Raw genomic sequence first — 22,470 nt, forward strand, 5'->3', positions numbered from 1 at the left:
CAAAATCACATTTTCTTGATGTATTTCAGAGATATTACTTAATGCAAAGACATTTCCCTTGATGAACAGATTTTAATGGGACAACATCAGCTGCTAAACACATTAGCTTGTAAAATTAAAACAGTTTAAAGAATTTGAACTATGTCTTGACATCCTATTGTAAGTACTTTGTATCTCATCTCATTAAGACTGATTTTGCAAATTACACAGGTATATAAGTATCCAAATTTAATGTTTTCACTCCAACTAGATACGTCACCAAGTTTTTTTTTCCATCATAACAGTCTCCTTTTTTCCAGTGTTCTTTTTAATGTTAATGCAGAATCAACAATTACTCAATGTTTACCTGTTTTCCTGATAAATGCAAGATAATTTTATATTTCCATATAATTATTACACAACAACAATTATTTCACTTTCTAAAATACCTGTGGGAAGTTGTTACAACTTTCCTGATAGTTTACATATTATTTTATTACTTATTTTGTGTAGTGTTCCATGGTATTTTGTACACTGTGTTAGAAGAACAAGAAGTCAGAGCAGCTATTTTGTAAGCATTACATCACTGTGTTGTGTAACTTAAAGAATTAGTGCGGTGAATATGTATATTAAGATGAATTTACGATGTGAGACATTATAGCAAAGGTGACTCCAAACCCCCATCAATTTTTTTACACAACCTTTATTAGGGATCAGCCTTTATTTGTTTATTTATTGTTACTTGTTCATGCTGTTTTTCATAACATGATATTAATACCTAAACAAAATCTTATAGGAGACCATGTGGGAGTTACAGTAGGCATGTAGCATCTGGTCCACGGGGCTGTAGTTCAGGGCGTAAATGTTGGGAGACATCTTGTTGATGAAGATGCCAATGTTGAACTTCTCCACCCCTGTCGAGGTGTCAAACGAGTAGAATATCTCCTCCACATCTTTATTTACGTAACGTGTGGCATAGAGCACACCACAGGTCATGAAGGTGTTTGTCACTCCCTGCTTATAGACCGAGGTGTGCCAGGTTCGGTTGAGCATGGGTGGCTCACCTTCTTCCACCTTAGACAGAACCAGGTTGCCAAAGTCCTGGGTGGTGGTGTAGATCACCCAAACGCCAGATTCATCTGTCGCCAAGTCCAGGTCGGTGAACGGATAGCATTCATCAAGATGGCAGAAGTTACCCTTAGAATTAAATCTGAAATAAATAAGTAAAGAGCAGTGATGTTAACATTTTTACACAAATGTTAAATTAGTTTTTTGTTGTAAAAACAAGGTATTTATTCTGGCATCCGCAGTTAAAATAATGAGGTAAAAGACAACGTGAAGCAGTGAACCTGGTGCCTTTGGGTAACTGCAGGGTGGTAACAGTTTTGGTGGTGAGGTTGAATCGACAGACAGCATCTTGGTTGTAACAGTTGTAGTACAAGGCCTCTCCATACATCACAACATTTGGTCCCTGGATGGTGTTGGTGGTTGGGTTAGAGGAGTGGATCTGGACATTACCTGGAAGTAGAAGAAGAGAGCAAATGGAGGAGGAGCAAATTAAATCATAATTAAATATTATTGTTATGTCTTTATATTAATATTAAAGAATATTGTATGTGAAGGTGTATTGTGTTGCCTCAATGTTATAGCATGCAACATTAAACACTTTTTTTTACCCCATAAATATTCAGTATCATGAATCACACTCACTATCATTATCATGCTTGACCCTAAACACCTTAGAAACACATCTAATGATATTGCTATTCTAGATGGCGTTGCCCTGCCCTTCAGTATCACTGTAAGGAATCTGGGAGTTATCTTTGATTAAGATATGTCATTCAACTACCACATAATACAAATTTCAAGGACTGCCTTTTTTTCACCTACATAATATTGCAAAAATCAGGCACATCCTGTCTCAAAAAGATGTAGAAAAACTAGTCCACACATTTATTACTTCTAGGCTTGATTGTTGCAATTCCTTATTATCAGGCTGCTCCAACAAGCAATTAAAGACTCTCTTTTAGCTTCTCTGCATTGGCTCCCTGTAAAATCCAGATCTTTAAGAGCTCAGAGTACCCAATTACCCCTATAGAACACTGCGCTCCCAGAATGCAGGCTTACTTGTGGTTCCTAGAGTCTCTAAAAGCAGAATGGGAGGCAGAGCCTTCAGCTATCACGCTCCTCTCCTGTGGAACCATCTTCCAGTTTGGGTCCAGTAGGCAGACACCCTGTCTACGTTTAAGAGTAGGCTTAAAACTTTCCTTTTTGATAAAGCTTATAGTTAGGGCCACCCAGGCTTGCCTTGGGCCAGCCCCTAGTTATGCTGCTATAGGGCTAGACTGCCGGGGAACTTCCCATGATGCACTGAGCTCCTGTCTCCTCCTCCTCCCCCTCTCCATCTGTATGCATTCGTGTACCATTAATGCATGTTACTAACTTGGCTTCCTCCCCAGAGTTTTTGTGCTTTCTCGTCTCACAGGTTCCTATAGATCAGGGCTGTGGACCCCCTTGTTATGGATCGTGAGCTTCACGCCTGCTATTATTATTATTATTATTATTATTATTATTATTATTATTATTATTATTATTATTATTATATTTATATTATTATTATTGTTATTATTATTGTGATTGTGCTTCTCTGTGTCTCTCTCCCCCTCCCTCCTTCTTTCTCTCTCAACCCAACTGGTCAAGACAGATGGCTGCCCAACTAGAGCCCAGTTCTGCTTGAGGTTTTTTCCTGATAAAGGGGAGTTTTTCCTTGCCGCTGATGCCAAGTGCTGCTCATGGGGGAATGTTTGGTCTCTGTAAATTAAAGAGTACGGTCTAGACCTGCTCTATGTGAACAGTGGCTTGTGATTAACCAGTAAAACACCAACACACAACAGTTCCTTACCTGGGACACTCACTCCAACAATCAGAGAGCTCAGGCTGGAGTAGAGACGGACGTAGTTGGAGTATTTGTTGCTGGAGGTCATCATTACCAGCCAGTACCAGTTCTCCTTCCCTGCCTCTGGTTTGGGATCACGACCCCAGGCCCCGTACATGTAGGACCCTGGATACTCACCTGCTGTGTAGACCCTGGGGCCAGTAATGTTTAGAAATTCACCGTGGGGACAGGTACCTGAAGGCAAAATGTGAAATGAAACACAGATAAAGAAGTTGTGCATATGTGAAGACCTTAAATAAGCTGGTTGAAGGAGGCATCCATTGGTTGATAATTACCCCCTAATTTTATGTTTATTTTATAGTTGTGTTTCTGTCTGCTGATTGTGTTCTTGTTTTATAAAGGTTTCTTGTTCTCATGTCTCTCATGGAAAAAAGATCTCAATGAGATTGCCTGATTAAATAAAGATTAAATAAAAAATAAATAAATAATTGTGGTGATTGGTGCTGAGAGCTTTCCACATTTTCCAGTTCATTTATACCCTGCATTAGCCCTTAGTGAGGAGAGCCCTTCACAACTGACAGCCACCTCACTTCAAGTGCCACTTTATGTTGAAGATGCAGTAGGCAGAGAACCAGAATAGCCTGCTGGAGGTCTGGGGCAGAATATATTAAGGCAAAGGACTGGTCTCAATTGATTTTGCTCAGGTGAAATAAGGGATCAGTCCTTAGAGCTGGTTCCATTTTTGATCTGGTTTTGGGTCAGCAAAATAGTTGTTAAGCTCCAATGCTTACAACTCTCTTATTGAACCTTTTATCACTCCTCACAGATCAATGGAAAACATATAGGTAGCAGGCTCTCTTTTAGCTGTCCATCGCTTTGGCTTGTTGAAATGACAAACATCAATATCTGTTTTCTGTATTCAGCCAAAGAATGTGTGAGATACATTAAATTAACATTTCATATGTTATGCTGCTCATCTCATTTTTAGTTGAAGTTATTACTCTTTAGCTACTTCCAAATGTTGGAAATTAGACTAATTAAGATTTGATAAGCAACTCCAAAGGATTAGGATTTAATACTGGTTTTGAATTCTATGAAATGCTGTTGAATCTCATCCCTAGGTAAAATATAAAGCAACTCATAATGAACAAAAATGTTACACATCCGAATTGATTGGCTGCTAGTATTTGTGTCTTATTTGCATACTCTGCAGGGGTATCATTGTCTATGATTGGATGATGAGCAAGTCTATTTCCATTGGTTGACAGAGCAAATTTGCAAATAAATTTAAAAAATGCTACACAAACAGAAATTTTCTTTTAATCTATATTGTGGTTTCCAGTGGAAGCAAAAAAGAACTAAAACAAAAATCCCAACACTCTGGTGTGCTGTGCGGTTTTGGATGATACCTTGTGGAGGCTGAGTGGGCTGGGAGGTGGAGTTAAGTCCAGTCCTGCACTGGTCCAGGTCTTTTGTTAGACGCTCGTTAGCTTGTTGTCTCTTCACCACCTGCAGGGTGTCATACTTCTCCAGCTCTGTCATCTCTGCTCTCAGGTCCTCCAGCTAAGAGAAAACAACACAGCACAATAATTGGTCAAAAAATACTGCATTTGAGCTAGATGTCAGATTTTTTTCAGGTATTTCTATAATTGCTAAACACATGAACAAAGACTTTTAAGCTCAGCTAATCAAAATTTTTATATGAACAACTGATCAAATGATGATGTGTAATGTGAAGGGTTTCACTTGCTGCGAGGAACGTGCAGAGAATGATCACCCTTCTCTGCAGTTCCTCTCAACTTCCTCATCAACTTCGCCTTCAGCAGCAGCACGCAGCTGCATACAGCAGAAAAAAAGCTCTGATAAATCCATCCTATTACCCTATTACCAAATAACAGACAGACAATAGACAGAAATGAGCAATTAGCTGGTAAAACAGTGCTGCATTTAGCTAAATAGTCAGAAATGTTTCCCAGCAATTGGTTGAGACCAAACCAAAATAAAAGGAGAGTGAATATTGGATTTACATTCATCAGGTGGCCATAAATACAACTCCAAATCAACGCTAATGTTGCTCTGTGTTTGCTGGATGTCTAAATAGTCAACTGTTTGCAAACACAGCATGACACTACAACTTCATACGTCAATGTTGTGTTTAAAGCTTGTTCCGCTATCACAAGAGGCCAAAAAATTTAACTAATGCAAGTTTACTTGAGTCATTTTAACAGATTCAAGTTGAAAAACACACGATACTGTTGCTCCCATGTTGAATTACTGTTTAAAAAAATAAAACTTTCTGCAGCATAAAGTTTGGTGCAATCTTGAACTTTCACCTGTGCCGAACATGAGATGTAGGTGACAATGTTAGCAACTCTACCAAAGTGTTAGTGGTTATTAAGCTACTTGATGAGCTCTGAGTTATGGATTCATAGCACTACAGTATATGTTGCTTCAAATTTTGTCTCAAATGCATATAGGATTCAAAGGAACATTAATTTGTATAGTTAACTGGCCTCTGTATATTACATTCTATAGAAATAAGTAAATCAACTTTCTGACCAGAGGTTGGCTCTTTTTGTGTGAATCTACCTGTTTAGTGGTGTTAGTGGTGAGGCGCTGGTATTCCCAGTGGTGATGTTGAGCTTGTTGATGAGCTTCTTGATCTCTGTCAGTTCATTCTCTATCACCTGCAGGCTGACAACTCCATACAGCTCGCCATCATCCTCCCTCTCCAGAATTGACACATCTTCCTGCAGCTGGGGCAAACGCCACTTCAAACCCAGCAGCAGACTCTCCAGCTCCAGAGTCTGCAGAGACAGCAGGTAGACACAGTGCTGACACATTGCTCAGGACTCAGCATGAGGCATACATAAAGAAGTTTGTTTTTTTCCCAGCCGAGGGAGGGAGTGAGGTTATGTTCTTTGCAGGCGGGTTTAGAAAATAACACTATCTAACATCAGAGTAGTTACCTTCTGTGGGGTGATATTGCTGTTACATTTTGATGCACTGTCGTCCACTGTACTGAGTTTGTCATGTGGGAATACGTTTTCTGAGTTAGTCAACTCACACACACAGCGATCACGTGAAGCCACCTGATGAAATAAAGATAAAGATATCAATGAATGACATGTTGAAAATTAATACTAAATATGACAATAACAATAACAAATGATTAGTATTCATGATGTATTTGTAATGAGAATAGAAATATACGCTCTGTTGAAATAGGTAGTGTAATATGTAAATGTATGTGGAAAAAAACAAAAACAATAATATATGAATATATAAAATGAGAATCTTGTGTGTTTTCTTACCTGTTGGGTGAGAGTGAACAGAGCACACAGTGGGATGATCACACCCAGCTTCATGGTGGATCAGAGAGCAGAGCTAAATGAAACAGTCCCTGAACACAGTTTGAATATGTGTCTGACTGTAGCAGCAGCCTCTAACTTGTGAACACTCCCCCCCTGATGTTCCTTTGCATGTGAGTGAATGTTTGTGCATGTTTGGTGTGTGTGCATGTGATGCTTCATGATTAATTCTGAATGTGAATACTTCCTCCTTGTGGTCGAGATTTCAGCAGCACAAGGATTTTATTTATATAATGAAGGGAAATGCAGTCAAGGCAGATATTGAAAATGATACTTGAGTAAAAGTTCCAGACTAGTGAGGCAATCAATTAAAAAAAAGCCTTTTGCAAATAACATGTAAGCACTAAAGTCAGTTGTGGAAGACGTATTCAGATCCATCACTGAAATAAAATATAAAATACCCCATTACAAGCAAACCTTCTGCAATACAGTTTTACTTAGGTACTTTCAGAAGTATTATCAGCAGCAAAATGTGTTTAAAGCCACACTTATCAATATTTTATATAATCAATTGATCAAATATCCATGTGTAATGTGACAGATGTCATTCATAGTCATGAACCCACAGAGAAAAACTTAAAGCTCTATGAGTGTTTTAGCCTCTTTTAGCTCATTGTTTTGGTTTTTGGCCCACAGTTTTATTTTGGTTTAGTCTCTCCCCTAATCAAACTAATCGCAGCAGACAACAGTTTTCATTGAAAGAACACAGATAAACTAACTGTAAACTACTTGCCCCAGCAACATGCAACAGACAGACAAAGTTAGCAACCAGCAGGTGAACATAGTGAAGCATTTAGCAGCTAAAGAGCCAAATATTTTTCTCAGGAGTCGGTGAAGGCCAAAACAGAACTAAAAGGAGGGTAAATATTGGACTTACATAAATCATGTGGCAAGAAACAGGATTCTAAACAAATGCACATGTTGCTCCATATCAGCCAGATGTGTAAATAATTAATGCACCTTTAAGTGTAAAATATTATACTTATGTCTCGTTATGTAGAGAGTAGTTGTTGTATTAATACACATATTATGTTGATGGATTAGTATAACTAATGCACTATCATCAACATGTAAGCAGCATTTTAATGATATATTTCATTTCATTTAGTTTGTTTTATTTTTTATCAGGAAAATAAGCAGAGCAATGTAATAAACTAGTATAAAAACAAGAAGCTGAGAATATATGATGACAAGTTAGACAAAAAACATTCTTCATATATATACCATTTTTAAGAGTGAGTTCTCAAATACAGTATTTGGAAAAAAAATAGCAAGAAAGAGTAAATAAATGTTAAATGTATATAGCTATAGCTATATACAAATGTGGTTGAGATGGGGCTTCTTTGTATAGTAATGTAATGTCTTGAGTAATTTAATATAAAACAGTGCAGAATGTTTTATAAGCCAACCATTGAATTTGTATGTAAAATTGTAATCTTATATCTCTAATATTGCTATCACATAAATCTAGTGAAGTAACAACATAACATTTCAAGCAGCAGTTGTATTATGGTATACGATGAGAGAGCATTTAAAACAGGAAGAAAAGTATATATAAAAAGTATACATCACTTAAGAAAAGTAGACATTACTGTTCATCAAAACCAAATATATTTTTGTTTATGTTCGTGGCCAATTTTGAGGTACTTGTACTTTACTTGAGTATTTCCATTTTATGTTACTTTTATACTTCTACTCCACAGCATTTCAGAGGGAAGTATACTTACTACTCCAGCACATTTATTTGTCAACTGTAGTTACTTACTTTACAGATAAAGATTTTACATTATAAAACGTGATTATAAAAAAACAACAGATTGACAAGACATTAAGATAGAGATTCAACCAGTAGTTCCCAACCTTTTGGACTTGTGGCTCCTTACAATAAATTAGTTTTTTAGAGTTGAGGTCAGGCCCCTTGTCTTGTTTCAGATGTCTGAGTTGATGTCCGTTTCACCTCTAAACTTCTTAGATGCTTTCATTTAAATAACTTTAAGACCCAAAGAGACAACATTATGCAATGTTTTATTAAAAAGCTATGGAAAAAATGGCTACAAACTTGTGTACAAGAAATACTTCTAATTTAAGATGGAGCAGAGCAGTGCACTTGTGCACTGTGCAAGGAGCAGATGACCATATCAAGAAATCCATCACAAGCCAACATTGGCTCAGGCTGAAAGTAGAAAAAAACACTTGAAACTGAGCATTCAGAGCAGTCTGACGCTGGTGCTTTTAGTACTTCAACATACATTTACCTCATTATTTGACAATTTGGCCACATTTAATATGAACATCCTCCATTGTTACATTATATATATGACTGAAAATAAGGAAAAGCATAGTAGGTCCCATTTAAATAAAAAGTGACAATTTTAGACTTGCTGTTTTATTGATTTTACTAGTTAAGTGGTTTGATTATCTTTTGTTGTATTTTGATTAGTCATTTTATTATAATATTTTATTAATTGTTAGCTTTTTATTGTCTTTTTAAATTTTATGTAAAGCACTTTGTAAGTTGTTTTGAAAAGTGCTGTATAAATAAAGATATTAGGACAGGACATGCTTACCAGGTGGTAAGTAATTATATATTAATCATAGTTATTTTCAATAAAACAATATAAATTCATAACACAACCATGACTAATGTCTTAATATGCTGATGAAGAAAAAAAATATCTAAAGGTGTTCATGGTGTTATTCAGCAACTTTTGAAATGTATGTATCCCATGAGATACGTTGCCAGATTAGGGGTAATAAAAAAAAAAAAAGGTCAATGTGTAGTATTCCAAATTTAGTCTCAAACTGGAAGACATGTTATTTTCTCTGCAAAAACAGATATTATCATGCACAGGTATGTACATTATGACAATATACAAATTTTATTTTACACATACCCCCCCCCCCACACACACACACACACACACAAACACACACACACATATATATATATATATATATATATATATATATATATATAATTTGAATACACATACAAATACTGGGCTCTCTGCACATCCCTAATAAATACTTTAATAAACACTTATATTTAATAGCAGCTACTTTATAGTGTGTTATACATCATTTATTAACTGTTATTGACCTTGTTTGGAATAAGCGACCTAATTAGTATTTAAGTATTTAAAACTAGCTCCATCTTGACCAGCTGCAGTACAATAGTAAAATGCTGCTTAGGATCTGATGCATCAGTAATGAAAATATAATATATTATATCAGTCACAAAAGTCAATTTTCTGCAGTAACGCACTTTTACCTATTAGCTTTTACCCAAGTACATTTTACAACAATACCTCTGTATTTTTATAAGTTAATATCCTAGTTTTTTTTATATCACTGGAGGAGCAGGAGGATGTTGGTCAGGCTGCAGTGTTATCACCACAAGATGGGAAGGAAATCTAAATGATGAAGGGTAGCAATGACTAATATGTGCCTTTGGTTTGCAGATTTAAAGAGACGCAACTGAAGATATGGTAATACAATTTGGGAACAGAAAGTGACTATTCTGCAAAGAATGCTGAAAATATCCACCGAAGAAATTCCAAACCCAGTGCTGACTACAGCATTTATTCAACAAGAATAAAGTAACAAGTAACATCACCTTCCTGACAGAGACTTGGTTGTCAGAAGAGATACCAGACCATGCCATCATACCCTCGGGGTTCTCCATGTTTTGCGTGCACAAGTCAAGAGAACTCTCCGGGAAAGGCAAGGGAGGGGGTGTATGTTTCATGAACAACAATGCCTAGGAACGTTCATTCCCTCAAGTCTGTCTGCTCCCTGGATCTAGAATATTTCATGCTCCTGTGTCGGCCATTCTGGCTGCCTAGGGAGTTCAAGGCTATTGTTAGGAGAGCTGTGTACATCCTGCCCCAAGCTGACACGGACTGTGCCTTCCTCCTAGATGAGCTAAATAGTTTTTATACTGGTTTTGAGGTTGTTAACACAACCTCCCAGAGGGAGCCACCACCACCGTCGACACGACCAACAGTCTGGTCATCGCAGAGGCTGACATGCGCAAGTCGTTCAAGTGCGTCAACATCCATAAAGTGCCCAGGCCAGATGGCATCCCAGGCCGGTTGATCAGAGCATGCGCAGCACAGCTGGCTGGTGTGTTAACGGACATTTTAACCTCTACCTCCCATGTGTGTTGTCTCCTCCTGCTTCAAGTCATCCACCATTCTTCCCTTACTGAAAAAAAGTAAGATAACATGCTTAAATGACTGGTGTCCTGTTGCCCTCACTCCCATAATGAGCAAATGCTTTGAGAAGCCTGTGAAAGATCTAATCTGTAGCATGTTACCACCCACCCTGAACCCTCTCCAATAGGCTTACCAACAAAACAGATCAACAACACCCTCACCACCTGGAGAAGAGGAATCCAATCACATATGGACAGCTCTAAGTATGTCTGTTCACACCTGGCAGTAACATGCATCTCCACATGCATCTTGAGTGACCACTTCACATCATTTCCGTTTGCAAAGACCAAATTCGTCGTTGTTTTTAACTTGTGGGAGGACCAGGGGCCCATGTACCCTCTGTCCAAAGCTGTGTTCAACTTGTTTGATAACAGGATAAACAAATATTCAATGCATTGTGTGCCCCCCCATAAAAATCAAATGCCCGTCCTATTGATTTGTTCTAGCACAACATCTGAACACACACACACACAAACACACACATATATATATGTATATATGTACATATGTATGTGTATATATATAAAACAAATACAGAATTATATGCAGCAATCTCCCCACAGCTGCATCTCCCCATTTAGAGACGCTGTTAATATTAATTAATAATTAATAAAAATATTAATTAATGTTCTTTGTTCTTCTTAACATCCTAAAGGTCAGCTGTTACACACACACAGTCCAGGTTCATACAGTGAAACTGTTTGGAGTAGAGAAGCTGTCCTCCTCATAAATCCTCCATTATGTTAAGCAGCACAGCAAAATTAAAAACTGTAGCTATCAACCTGACAGGACAGAGGAAACTATCCAGGAGAAACACAATTAGACGTTTAGCTTCTGAAAAATTTTTTAGACAGACAAGTCTGGTTTTGATTTTAATTTCTTTTCCAATGGCCTATATGAAGAGGAAAAAAAGGTTAGGGGAATGGGAAAAACAGGAAATGGATTAAGTTTTTTTTAATTCACATGAAAAACGGAAAAACAAAATAATGCATCTCTTTATTCTGTTATCAAACATTCCTTTGTCTAGTCTAATGGAAAATAGACGAAGTCAGTTGAGTATGCAGTCCTTCAGTGTGGCCCAGGACACATCGTATTTACACTGCTAATAGAATGTGGCCACATGCAGCCCAGACCACCTACAAATGTGGTAGATCTCAATGCGTCTTGGGTGCATTCAAACGTGTACGTAAGCTGTCCACTTACGATTGGATCGCCCGAGACATGTGTTAGTACCAGGTGTAAACAGGGCCAACGGGTCTGCTCTAGACAGAGTCAGCAGCTTCAAGCTCCTCTGCGTTCACATCACCAGAGAACTCACCTGGGACGAGCACACCAGCCATGTAATGAAAAAGGCACAGCAACGCTTCTTTCACCTCAGGTGGCTGAAAAACTTTGGCATGGGGCCCAAGATCCTACAGGCCTTCTACAGAGGCACAACCAAGAGCATCCTGATAGGTTACATCACTGCCTGGTATGGGAACTGCACTGCCCTCAACTGCAAAGCCCCTATACCGCTGATCTGAGTGATGACAATCACCAAATAGAGGATCCTGATTATCAGCCCATATGAGCAGGAGAGACTGGGGACACTTCTTTTGAATTTATAGATTAGGAGGAGGTTGCCTCAACAAGCTCATTTTCTAAACCACCAAAAGAGGAGAAAAGGGAAAAACACCCTAAAAACAGTTTCCTTGGCTGAGTCAGAGGACACTCCTGACCCTAGTTCACCCTCAGGCCCAAACAAAGGCACTGAGAGAATCTGAAAGTATGGCAACATTGAGGCATTCCAGGTTCCTGATTCAAGATTTGAACCTCCTGATGCTGTAAAGACATCCTTCCAGTACTTCAAAACGCTCTTCACTGACAAGATGATTGAATTTATTGCGCAACATACCAATCTGTACTCTGCCCAGGAGTTGGGGGATCCAATCAAGACTAGCCTTGAAGAGGTTGAAGATTTCCTGGCAATACTACGTGTTTTCAACTTCCCAGCCACAGAGGACTACTGACACCATGAGTCAAATTTCAACTTGATAGCTGATATCATGCCAAGGAAAAGATTCAAGCTGTTATGCTGGTTCATTCATTTTTGGTGATAATCAGCAGTACAATGACAGTCTAGACTGATTTTACAAAATCCGCCTCTTTTCGAATTGCTTTGTGAGCAGTGTCTCCTGATCCCATCCACTTACAAGTACAGTGTGGATGAGGTCTTGGTGGCATATAAAGGCCCAAGGGCAGACAAGCCAGACAAGTGGGGCTTTAAATTTTTCTACTGGACCAGTTCATCTGGCATCATCCATGATGTTCTGCTCTATCAAGGGGCATCCACATTGGTAAGTATTGCCCTAAGTGAGCAGGAGCAGGTGCTCCCTCTAGGGACCAAGCTGGTGACATTATGCAAAACCATAACACTGCCAAGGCTTTCAGTCAACTTCTGTGACAACTACTTCACCAGTTTCAACTTGGTCCAGAACCTGCACGTAAACCTGGGTGTCAAATGCACTGGCACTGTCTGATCAAACTGCATTGGTGGAGTTCCCTTGATGACAGACAAAGAGCTGATGAAGAAAGGACGTGGATATTTTGATTATAGGTTTGCTTAAGGGGTGATTGCAGTGAAATGGTTTGACAACAACCTTCTGGGCAATGCCTGTGGGATCATGCCTCTTTCAACTGCCAAACGGTGGAGCAAGGATGCCCATGCAAAGATTGCAGTCCCATGCCCATCACTCATTCCTGCCTACAATTGTTAGTCATTGATCTTTCTGAAATGCTGGTACACATGTACAAGACCCCAGCCAAGTCAATGTGATAGTACTCTCCCCTGTTTGGATACATCCTTGACCTGTGCAACTCAAATTCCTGGCTGGTCTACAAGAGGGACTGTGGCCTACTGAGCGAGAAACAAATGCCTCTCAAAAGGTTCCACCTGGCAGTCGCCCACAGTTTGAAGCAAATCAACAAGCCAGCATTGAAAGTTGGCTGACCATCATCCTCCTCTCCACCACAGATGTTGTCTCAGCAGAAACATTACACCACAAGACCCTTACAACCACAACCAGATGTACGTTACGATAACTGTGGACATTTGCCACTTCACTGTGACAAGCAGGGCCAGTGCAACCTCTGTCCAAAGGGTGTGTCAAGATTGAAATGTTAGAAATGCAATGATTTCCTGTGTTTGAATGCAAACCAGTCATGCTTTGTAGCATACCACCAGAAATTAAGTGTATCTAATGCCCAAAAAACGTTTGTGCTGTTGCACCACCACACCAGTGTTGTAGTACGTGAGTCCAGGACTCGGACTCGAGTCCAACTCGAGTCCTGATTTTCAGGACTTGTGACTTGACTCAGACTTGCGCACTGATGACTCGGACTCGGACTTGGACTCGAGCATTTACTGCATTCAGACCCTGAAGTTGAGGATGAGGACTCAAACTGTTAATTGATAAAGAAGTAATATATATCTGATTTTTTGCCAGTCAGATTTTCACAAAGCCACACTATTTTACACACTTCACTCCACCTTACATTCAATCCATGTAGCTCTCCTTGGAAAGACTTCTGATGTTAAGCAGTTTGGTTATAAGAAGATTCTAGTTAAAGATATAAAGTCACTGGAACAAGCAGCAGTGCTTGTTTAGTGTTACAAAATCTTCAAATTGAATTCTTATAAAGAAAATCAGAATCACTTAGAATCCAAGAAAATTGCAATCGGTGCCTCATTAATATTAATATGAAATCACAGCCGTGCCATTTTTGTATAACGTAAACCTTTTTTATTTGTCAGCTCTTTGACCGTGTCAGAGTGGAGCACTGGAGCCCATCTTGGAACTCGAGTCAGACTCAACCTTGATGACTCGGACTCAGACTCAGGTAATGGGGACTCAACACAGACTCGACTTGGACTCTTCTTTGGTGACTGAGACTTGGACTTGGACTCGAACACTAGGGACTCGAGACTCGACTCGGACCCGAGACATAATGACTCGACTACAACACTGCACCACACAGATGAGCAAGTCTGATTTATTTCCTCAAAAAGTTAGAAAGTGATTGTGTGGAGAATGTGCGTGCTGATGTGTCTAAACTTGCAATACAGGCAATTCTAGAATAATTTAATGACATTTTGTCCTTTTCCAAGTTTCATACATAGATTCATACATTCATAAATAGGTCCTTGCAAAACATAACACTAAAAATTGAGGAACATGTTCAAGAGTGAAGTAACATTGTCTTTCAAACAAATGCAATAATCAACTGATTATAGGAGAAAATATTTCAGGGATCATTTCTCAATCTTTGTGCCAACTGAGTTGTTGTATGACAGGACAACATAAGCAAAACCCATTTGCTTATGTTTCTGTAAATCAGGACATTGAGCTTTTACTGAGCACAGTTTCTGGAAAAACTTGTTTTCAAGTTTCAGATTGTATCGGGGCATCAAAAATCTTTTCAAGATGTTAATTTCTTAGCAGAATCAACTTTTTGGAGAACAAGAGCTGCAAATTGCATTTGGGCTATATATGGATGATTTTGAATTGTGTAACCCATATAAGAGACTGCAGTTTATTAGGTAATTCCTAACCTACCTTCAAAGTTTCACTCCATTTTACATTCAATCCATGTAGCTCTCCTTGGAAAGACTTCTGATGTTAAGCAGTTTGGTTATAAGAAGATTCTAGTTAAAGATATAAAGTCACTGGAGCAAGCAGCAGTGTTTGTTTAGTGTTACAAAAATAGTTTTTTCTGTCTTTCCAACCCAATTAATTTTCTGTACAATGACCCCTCATACTTATCTTGTGACCCTTTGGTGGAACCACTGGAACAAACAACCTAACTATTTATAATGTATTTAAAACTAGCTCCATCTTGACCAGCTGCAGTACAACAGTAAAATGCTGCTTAGGATCTGATGCATCAGTATTAAAAATGTATCAGTCATATCATATCAGTCACAAGAGCCAATTTTCTAGAAAACATACTTTTATCTTTAATGCTTAAAGTACATTTGTCTGATAAAATTTTTGTATTTATATGAGTTAATATCCTAATTTTTTGTAAGTTTATATCTCTGGAGGAGCTGGAGAATGTCAGGCTGCAGTGCAGTGACCACAAGATGGGAAGGAAATCTAAATGATGAAGGGTAGTGATGATTAACATGTGCCTTTGGTTTGTGGATTTAAAGAGAAATGAAGAAATGGTAATATACACATTCTATTCAGGCTCATAATTCAGGAACAGAAAGAGACAACTCTGCACTAAGCACTGAAAATATCCACTGACCAATTCAGATGGCAGCATTTATGGATGGTGTTTTTGTGTCCAACATGGGCCTCTGACCATTGTGTAATCAGTTCTGTCCTGCGGAAATTAGTTTCTCATTAGAGACTGAATCGCTAAGAGCTTCATGCAAATTCTCGTACATGTTGTTTTGTACTAAACTTCTTTCAGGTGTCGTTAGGAAGAAACATGATCTTATTTTCTTTTTCTGTCATATTTGCGCGTGTACAATTGTTTTGGGCCCACTACATTGTAAAAAAGAACAAGTTAAGAAAACTCAAAATTTCAAGCCAACAAACTTCAGTAAAGTTTTGAGTTAGACAATTGAACTGAATTTCTTAAGTTTAAGTTCTTCTGCTGTACCCACCAGGAACACTCTCTCTTCTTACAGACATTTATACTTTGTTGGGTTAGACCCTCATGACGGCTTTTGCTCTACTGCAAGCAGTCACAATAAATACTGGAACAATGTTTTTTTTCAGTACCCCCTATATCTCAAATGCCCGATCCAATAAGTTGCAGGAAGTGTCTGAGGTACAAACCAAGGCTCAGTCTTTGGCCTGTTTTGTTCAACTTATATCTGCTACTCCTTGGTCTTGTTATTTGTCATTGTTATGCTGATGATACCCAGTTGTATGTCCTGTTTAGTCCAGAAAATCATAACAATCTGGATTCCTTGCTTACTTCCTTACTTGCTGCCATCAAGCACTGGATGGCTGAACTTTCTGCAACTGAAAACCGATAAAAAGGAGTTGTTTTTGATCAATACCTCAACTTCAATCAGCACATCAAGAGTCTTGTTCGGTTCGTTGCCAAAGTTAAACCAATGCTCACAACAAACATAGCTGAACAACTTGTATATACTGTCATTTCCTCTCGTTAGATTATGGTAGTTCCTTATTTACTTGCCTAAATGACCCAGCAGTTACCTGTTTGCAGTTGGTGCCAAAACAAGATGTCTTACAAACACCTGATGTAGAGTGCATATCTCTGCAGTCCTGACTGAGTAACAGTGGCTCCCTTTAGTTTCAGAATTCTATGTTTATGCATTCTATTATTATATAGAATTATTACTTTTAAATCCCTACATCATCTTTTAACCCTTATTTTGCACCACGACCCCTCAGATCAGAGAACTAAGTATTGCTTAAAGTTCTGGTTTTGAAAGGCATTGTGGAAATAAAGTTTACATATCTTCATCATGGTTTCCATTGTTTTAATTTTGATCTTTTGGCATGTTGTTGATTGATGCACTACTTTCCTGTTATTTCTGGTATTTATATATCACTTGTCTACTTCCAGTCATTTCTTACTCTAATTTTTTAAAAACTTTGCTGTCTAGCACTCTTTCTCCTTGCACATGTACCTGATCAGCTACTTGAGAATTTGTATCACGGCTCACTGTCCTCTTATTCATGATTGTCTTGCCTCACTTGTAAGTCACTTTGGATGCAGCAAAGCATCTGCCAAATGACAAAATGTACAGTAAATGTAAAAATGTTTTGTATATGTCGATGGAAACAATATCATATCCTCCCACCAGGATACACTCTGAACTTCCAGGTAAGTGTATATTTTTTGCAGCATATCAACACTAGCATTGAGTATTTTTCCCAAAGTTCTTGATCTCAGCTGCGAGCGATGGATGAAGATGTGCAGATGTGATTCCACAACCTGGACAAAGAGAACCTACATGGTGCAGTCAGAGTACAGCCAAGAAAGTAAGTACAGCTTGGACAAATTTCACAACAACACAATTTTGGTTCAGTGTCTTCCTGAGCCACATGTTCGCTACAAAGTATTAGGACAAAAAGGCATATGTTCACATAAAATAAACTTAACAGAAGTTTGCATGGAAATCTAAGAGTAGAAACATCTGGTGTCAAACTGAAGTTTTATTGAAGAAACCAGCGTAAAAAATAGTACAAAGCCACAGGTGTCAGTAAAAGTGAACTTGTGCTGCCATCTGACATACCTTTAATACATTCAGGTGTAAAAAGATAGTACATTACTCATTTATAAAGTTTTCTGAATGTTTTTGACACCTTGCAATCATCTGGTCTTGCAATGTATTTTTTTCAAACAAGGAAATAACACTGCAGAAGATATTTAAAAGGATAGAACAGCCATTGCATAAAGGAAGGAGGTATACAGGAAACACCTGAGTAGACTGTAACTTGAGAAATTCCACATCTGACCATTTTTTTTACCATGAGGAGTTTCACATCCTCATGAGAAGTTTTAAGTTTCTGTGGTGAGACATCAGTGAAGAGAACTGAGTCAGCGTGATGTGTGCGTATTTGTTGTGATTATGTCTTTGAGTGTATTAGAGAGAGAGGAGGGATGGTGATCTCAGTAACAGCTTCTCTCCTCATCAAGACACTGCTCACTTCTCCAGCTCTGAACATGCCACTGCTGCTCCTACTGCTGCTGGCATCCACCGTGAGTTATACTTCTAGTAGTCTACCCTAAGAAAGTAGGGATAAAAGAAGATGTAGCATTTGATGACATCAGACTTTCTTTTTGGTTGCTTTATTTCATTTTGTTCATTTTGTTTTGTTAATTAGTCTCTCCATACAACATCAGTGTTTTTTTAAATATGTGAATGCAGGGTGATGGTCAGGCTCAGCGTGTGGTGGGCCAGAAGAAGAAAGACGCGTGTGCATGTGAGGTGAACTCCACCATGTGGTCGTTCCCTGCTCTTAAGTACGAGGCTGTGCTGCAGCAGGTTGAGTCTTGTGAGGGCTCCCTGAACAACCTGCAGGAACAGGTGAGAACTAAAGTGGATCAGCATCATTTTACAGTGCCTGGTCTGGTATTACATTCAGACTGGTTTATTCCAGTCCAGTTTCACCACTAATTTCAGGTATATAAAGATGGATAATGTGGCTACTGTGGAACTGAGCCATGTAATTAGTTAGATTAGAAACATTGATTCTAATGTGACATTAATTACAATTTCATAAGTGTTTATTTTGAACATAGAACCTTAAATCTACATTCAGTCATCAAGAAATGACTCATGAGTTTCTGTTTTCTTTCAGGTGCAGTTGTCCAACCAGCGTCTCCCTCAGATTCAGGCTCTGGTTGAGAACGCGACAGCCCGGCTGGCACCTTACCAGTACCTGCATGATCGGGGCGTGTATTCAGCCTTGTCTCTGCGTTTGCTGGGCCAGGAGCTCAGTCAGCTGGAGACAGACATCAGTGACATCCACAGCCAGTTAAACAATACCCAAACACAGAAACTCTTCAGAGAGGTACGCTGAGCATGCAGTACAGTAACGATGTACAGTAGTACATGAGTAACATGACAGTAACAAGCCAAAATGAGAAAATGAAGAAATGTAACAAAATTATTTGAAATATTCAGTTTTAAAGTTCAGTTTAACAGATTACCTTAACATATTTATATATACAGAATGTATAAACTGTATATTGTTATAAACATGTGTATTTCTGTGTATGTGTGTGTGTGTGTGTGTGTGTGCGTGTGTGTTAGGTGGGTAAACTGCGTACAGATGTAGACAGGATGCAAATGACGGACACAATTAATGTAAAGACTGTAAAGGAGAAACTGCGCTACCTGAAGAACGGTGCTGAGTCCTGCAAGACAATTCCCAAAGACTACCAGGGTAAGCCTGCTGTGTGAAAGTGTGTGTCCTGTGAATATGTTTGTAAGAGTGCACTCATAAGTGAACTCTCCGAGGAAAATTTTGCCCAGCAAAATAAAGCATGTTGCCTTTTAAAATATTACTTCTACAGTTAAGTAGAAAAGGAAAATACATTACAGGTATAAAAAAAATTGGCCCTGTTTGTCAGTTAAATAACTGAATAATTAAATTATTGTTGAATCATGAAATAGTTATATGGAGGGATTGTTAGATCAAAATTCTTCCAAAATGAAACCCCAGAATATTGAACTGAATTACTTCCATACACTACATGTGATTGTAAATGTAAGTTAAGGTGCTATTGCTAGTTTGTAGAAATATGTGCCACTGCTTAAAACAGTAATTCTCAGACAATAGGGTGGCATTGTAAGGTGCACGCACATGACTGGAAAAAAATGTGGAGTGGAATTTAAGTTGAGTCTTAATAAATGTGGGAACAACATACAGTAGGTTTTCTGATGCTAGCACACCTATCAAGATTGACATTAGCAGGATTTATTCAGATAGCAAAACAACATGTGAAGTATTAGATGGACAGATTTTTGACAGGGAGAAAAAGGAAAACAGGTGAGTGATAGAAATAGAACAACTTTTTTCTAGTGACAGCAGTATCACCAAACATGAATAAATCTGCTTAGAAGTTATGCAAAAAAGAAGCCCTTTATACCCTCAATTCTTGCCTTATTGTCATCATGGTTACATGTTTTCTTTTGAATCAAAACTATCCAGTGATAGCTGTCTGTGCATCCAAGGATATTGTAAAATACTATGTATTGCTACTAGCTACTGCTAGCAGCTTATGCAGCATGACTTTTCATCATGTGCAAAAATATAAAGAAACACAGGCTAAAAAATGATAAAGCTAACTGGCTCACTGTTTCCATGTCTCCAACATTATACTTCCTGTTGAAAAGTATTTTAATTCCATAAAAAAAAAGAAAAAACAAAATGGTGGACAAATGCATGAACATAAACTCTCTGAGGTTTAACACTATCAATACATTTTTGACAGACCTCAGGTTCAAGTCGTCCAATCAAAATGGTTTTCACATTCGCACCTTTATCTATTCCTACACAAATAGAGGCATTGTGTTAGCTACAGTGCTGTGAGTGTAGATAAAGGGAGTGAAAGCTGCACAAAGGTAGTAGGGTTCCAATTGTTAATATAGCAGGATTTTTGTGTCTAAAAAAATCTGGCATCTTTGGAACAGTTTAACTTGAAGGTGAAAGAAAAACATACAGTTCATGTTCTTGATAATGTTATTTTAATGAAATAATGTTCAACTTAGTTTGGCTACAAATTTTCCCAATATTGTTAAGAGTTTATCAAAATATAATTGATTTACAAGGAGGTGAGGGGACTAAACATTTTTCCTCCATCCAAACGGGGCAATGACAAATGAAATTTGAGAACCATTAGCTCTCTTCCTGTTTTTTTGTATTTGAGGTTGTAAATGTGAACATATGTGAATCCAGAATTTTGACCCAGAGATTCTTCCATACATATCTATTTTCTGTGTGATACTGTGTGAGAAGAGGAAAGACAAAGACACTGATGCTCTTGGCTGTACTGTACACTCCCTTATCTTCCTTATTGTTTCCAGGCCAGGACAGGAGCTGCCTTAACGGCCTGATCACCGACATCAGCGATCCAGTCATGACTAAGATCAGTCCACATGGTAAGAGCTACACCTCTGGTTCGTGGGGGAAACAGGCCCAGATGGACAGCGAAGGCCAGAAGAACAGCTACTGGGTTCAGACCCTACTCAGTAGTCACATCTGGGGCAACTCCCTGCGCATATACCAAACTTATGAAGACTTCATGGCCTCTGCCAACAACAAGGACTTCACCTTTGCTGCATCCTACAATCATGCTAATGCCATCGAGGGTCCCAGCGCTGTCCTGTATGGTGAAGCGCTGTACTATCACTGCTACCGCTCTGCAGATGTCTGCCGCTATGACCTGAACAGCAACACCGTCACACGGGTGACACTTCCAGGCACCGGTGTGGGTTTCAACAACAAGTTCCCGTATTGTTACTATGACTGTCGTGCCAATAGTGATGTGGACGTGGAGGCAGATGAGAAAGGACTATGGGCCCTTTATGCCACTGTTGGTAACCATGGTAATCTAGTGGTAAGCCGGCTAACTTGGGACAACGAGACTGGGACGCTCAATGTCTCACAGACGTGGGAGACGAGGCTCTTCAAGAAGGCAGTGAGCAATGCTTTCATGGTGTGTGGTGTGCTGTATGCCACTCGTTATGTGGACGAATACCATGAGGAGGTGTTCTACGCCTTCGATACAGCGACAGGCAAAGAGGACAACTCACTGGCACTGCCACTAGAGAAGGTAGCAAAAGGAGTGGCCAGTCTGAGCTACAACCCCACCAACAAGCAGATCTATATGTACAATGACGGATATCTTCTAGCCTACCAGGCCCACTTCTGATCTAAAGCTGTTGTGATTTATTGCAATTTCCAAATGGCAGCCATATTTGATTCACATAACACAAGAAATAAGCAAAGCTGGAAACAGTCCAGCTTGAAGACTATTGCAAGCAACAACCAATTATGATGATCTATAATGTTAGTCAGTGTTTGTTGTTAAATAATTTGTTCTGTTAAGATTTATAGAGGTATGGCATATATAGTAGTACGTTGTAAGAAATGTTTGTCATGCAACCCTGAATGGAATAAAGCTTAAAATCAATAAAAACTTAATTATATAATAAAAACTTTCTCTGGCAATTTTCTCAGTACAAACTCAGTACAATCACTAGAGTTATTAGAATTCCACCTGTGGCTGACATGAATGTATTTATCAAATGTCATGGTAATCCATTTTATAATTGTAATTTAATGTGGAACAAAGTGGTGGACCAGGAAAACAACCAACGTCATCCCACTACTGGCATGACTAAAACCTCAAATATTTAGTTAAATTGAATGCTAGTATTACACATTAATCTGATGTGGAGAAAGACTGAAGGACAATATTTTATTATTTAATATTTGATTTTGACTGCATTATTAAATCTAGAAACTTA

General features: G+C 38.5%; 1 protein-coding gene and 1 pseudogene across 1 annotated transcript; one reads left to right on the forward strand and one right to left on the reverse strand.

The window, feature by feature from the left end:
• Positions 1-52: 52 nt before the first annotated feature.
• On the reverse strand, positions 53-6,333 carry LOC137182618 (olfactomedin-4-like; annotated as a pseudogene).
• Positions 6,334-17,744: 11,411 nt separating this feature from the next.
• On the forward strand, positions 17,745-22,100 carry LOC137183799 (olfactomedin-like). Its single transcript, XM_067591096.1, has 5 exons — positions 17,745-18,191; positions 18,361-18,519; positions 18,794-19,006; positions 19,249-19,381; positions 21,025-22,100. The coding sequence occupies exons 1-5, from the start codon at positions 18,093-18,095 to the stop codon at positions 21,870-21,872; spliced, it is 1,452 nt and encodes a 483-aa protein (XP_067447197.1). The 5' UTR covers positions 17,745-18,092; the 3' UTR covers positions 21,873-22,100.
• The last annotated feature ends 370 nt before the right edge of the window (positions 22,101-22,470 follow it).

The sequence above is a fragment of the Thunnus thynnus genome, chromosome 5, assembly GCF_963924715.1.
Source record: "Thunnus thynnus chromosome 5, fThuThy2.1, whole genome shotgun sequence".
NCBI lineage: Eukaryota > Metazoa > Chordata > Actinopteri > Scombriformes > Scombridae > Thunnus > Thunnus thynnus.

Coding starts and splice junctions, on each gene's coding strand:
- LOC137183799 (XM_067591096.1), top strand. CDS start 18,093: ATGGTGATCTCAGTAACAGCTTCTCTCCTCATCAAGACACTGCTCACT. Junction 19,007..19,248: donor CACAGAAACTCTTCAGAGAG/GTACGCTGAGCA, acceptor CGTGTGTGTTAG/GTGGGTAAACTGCGTACAGA. Junction 19,382..21,024: donor AATTCCCAAAGACTACCAGG/GTAAGCCTGCTG, acceptor TATTGTTTCCAG/GCCAGGACAGGAGCTGCCTT.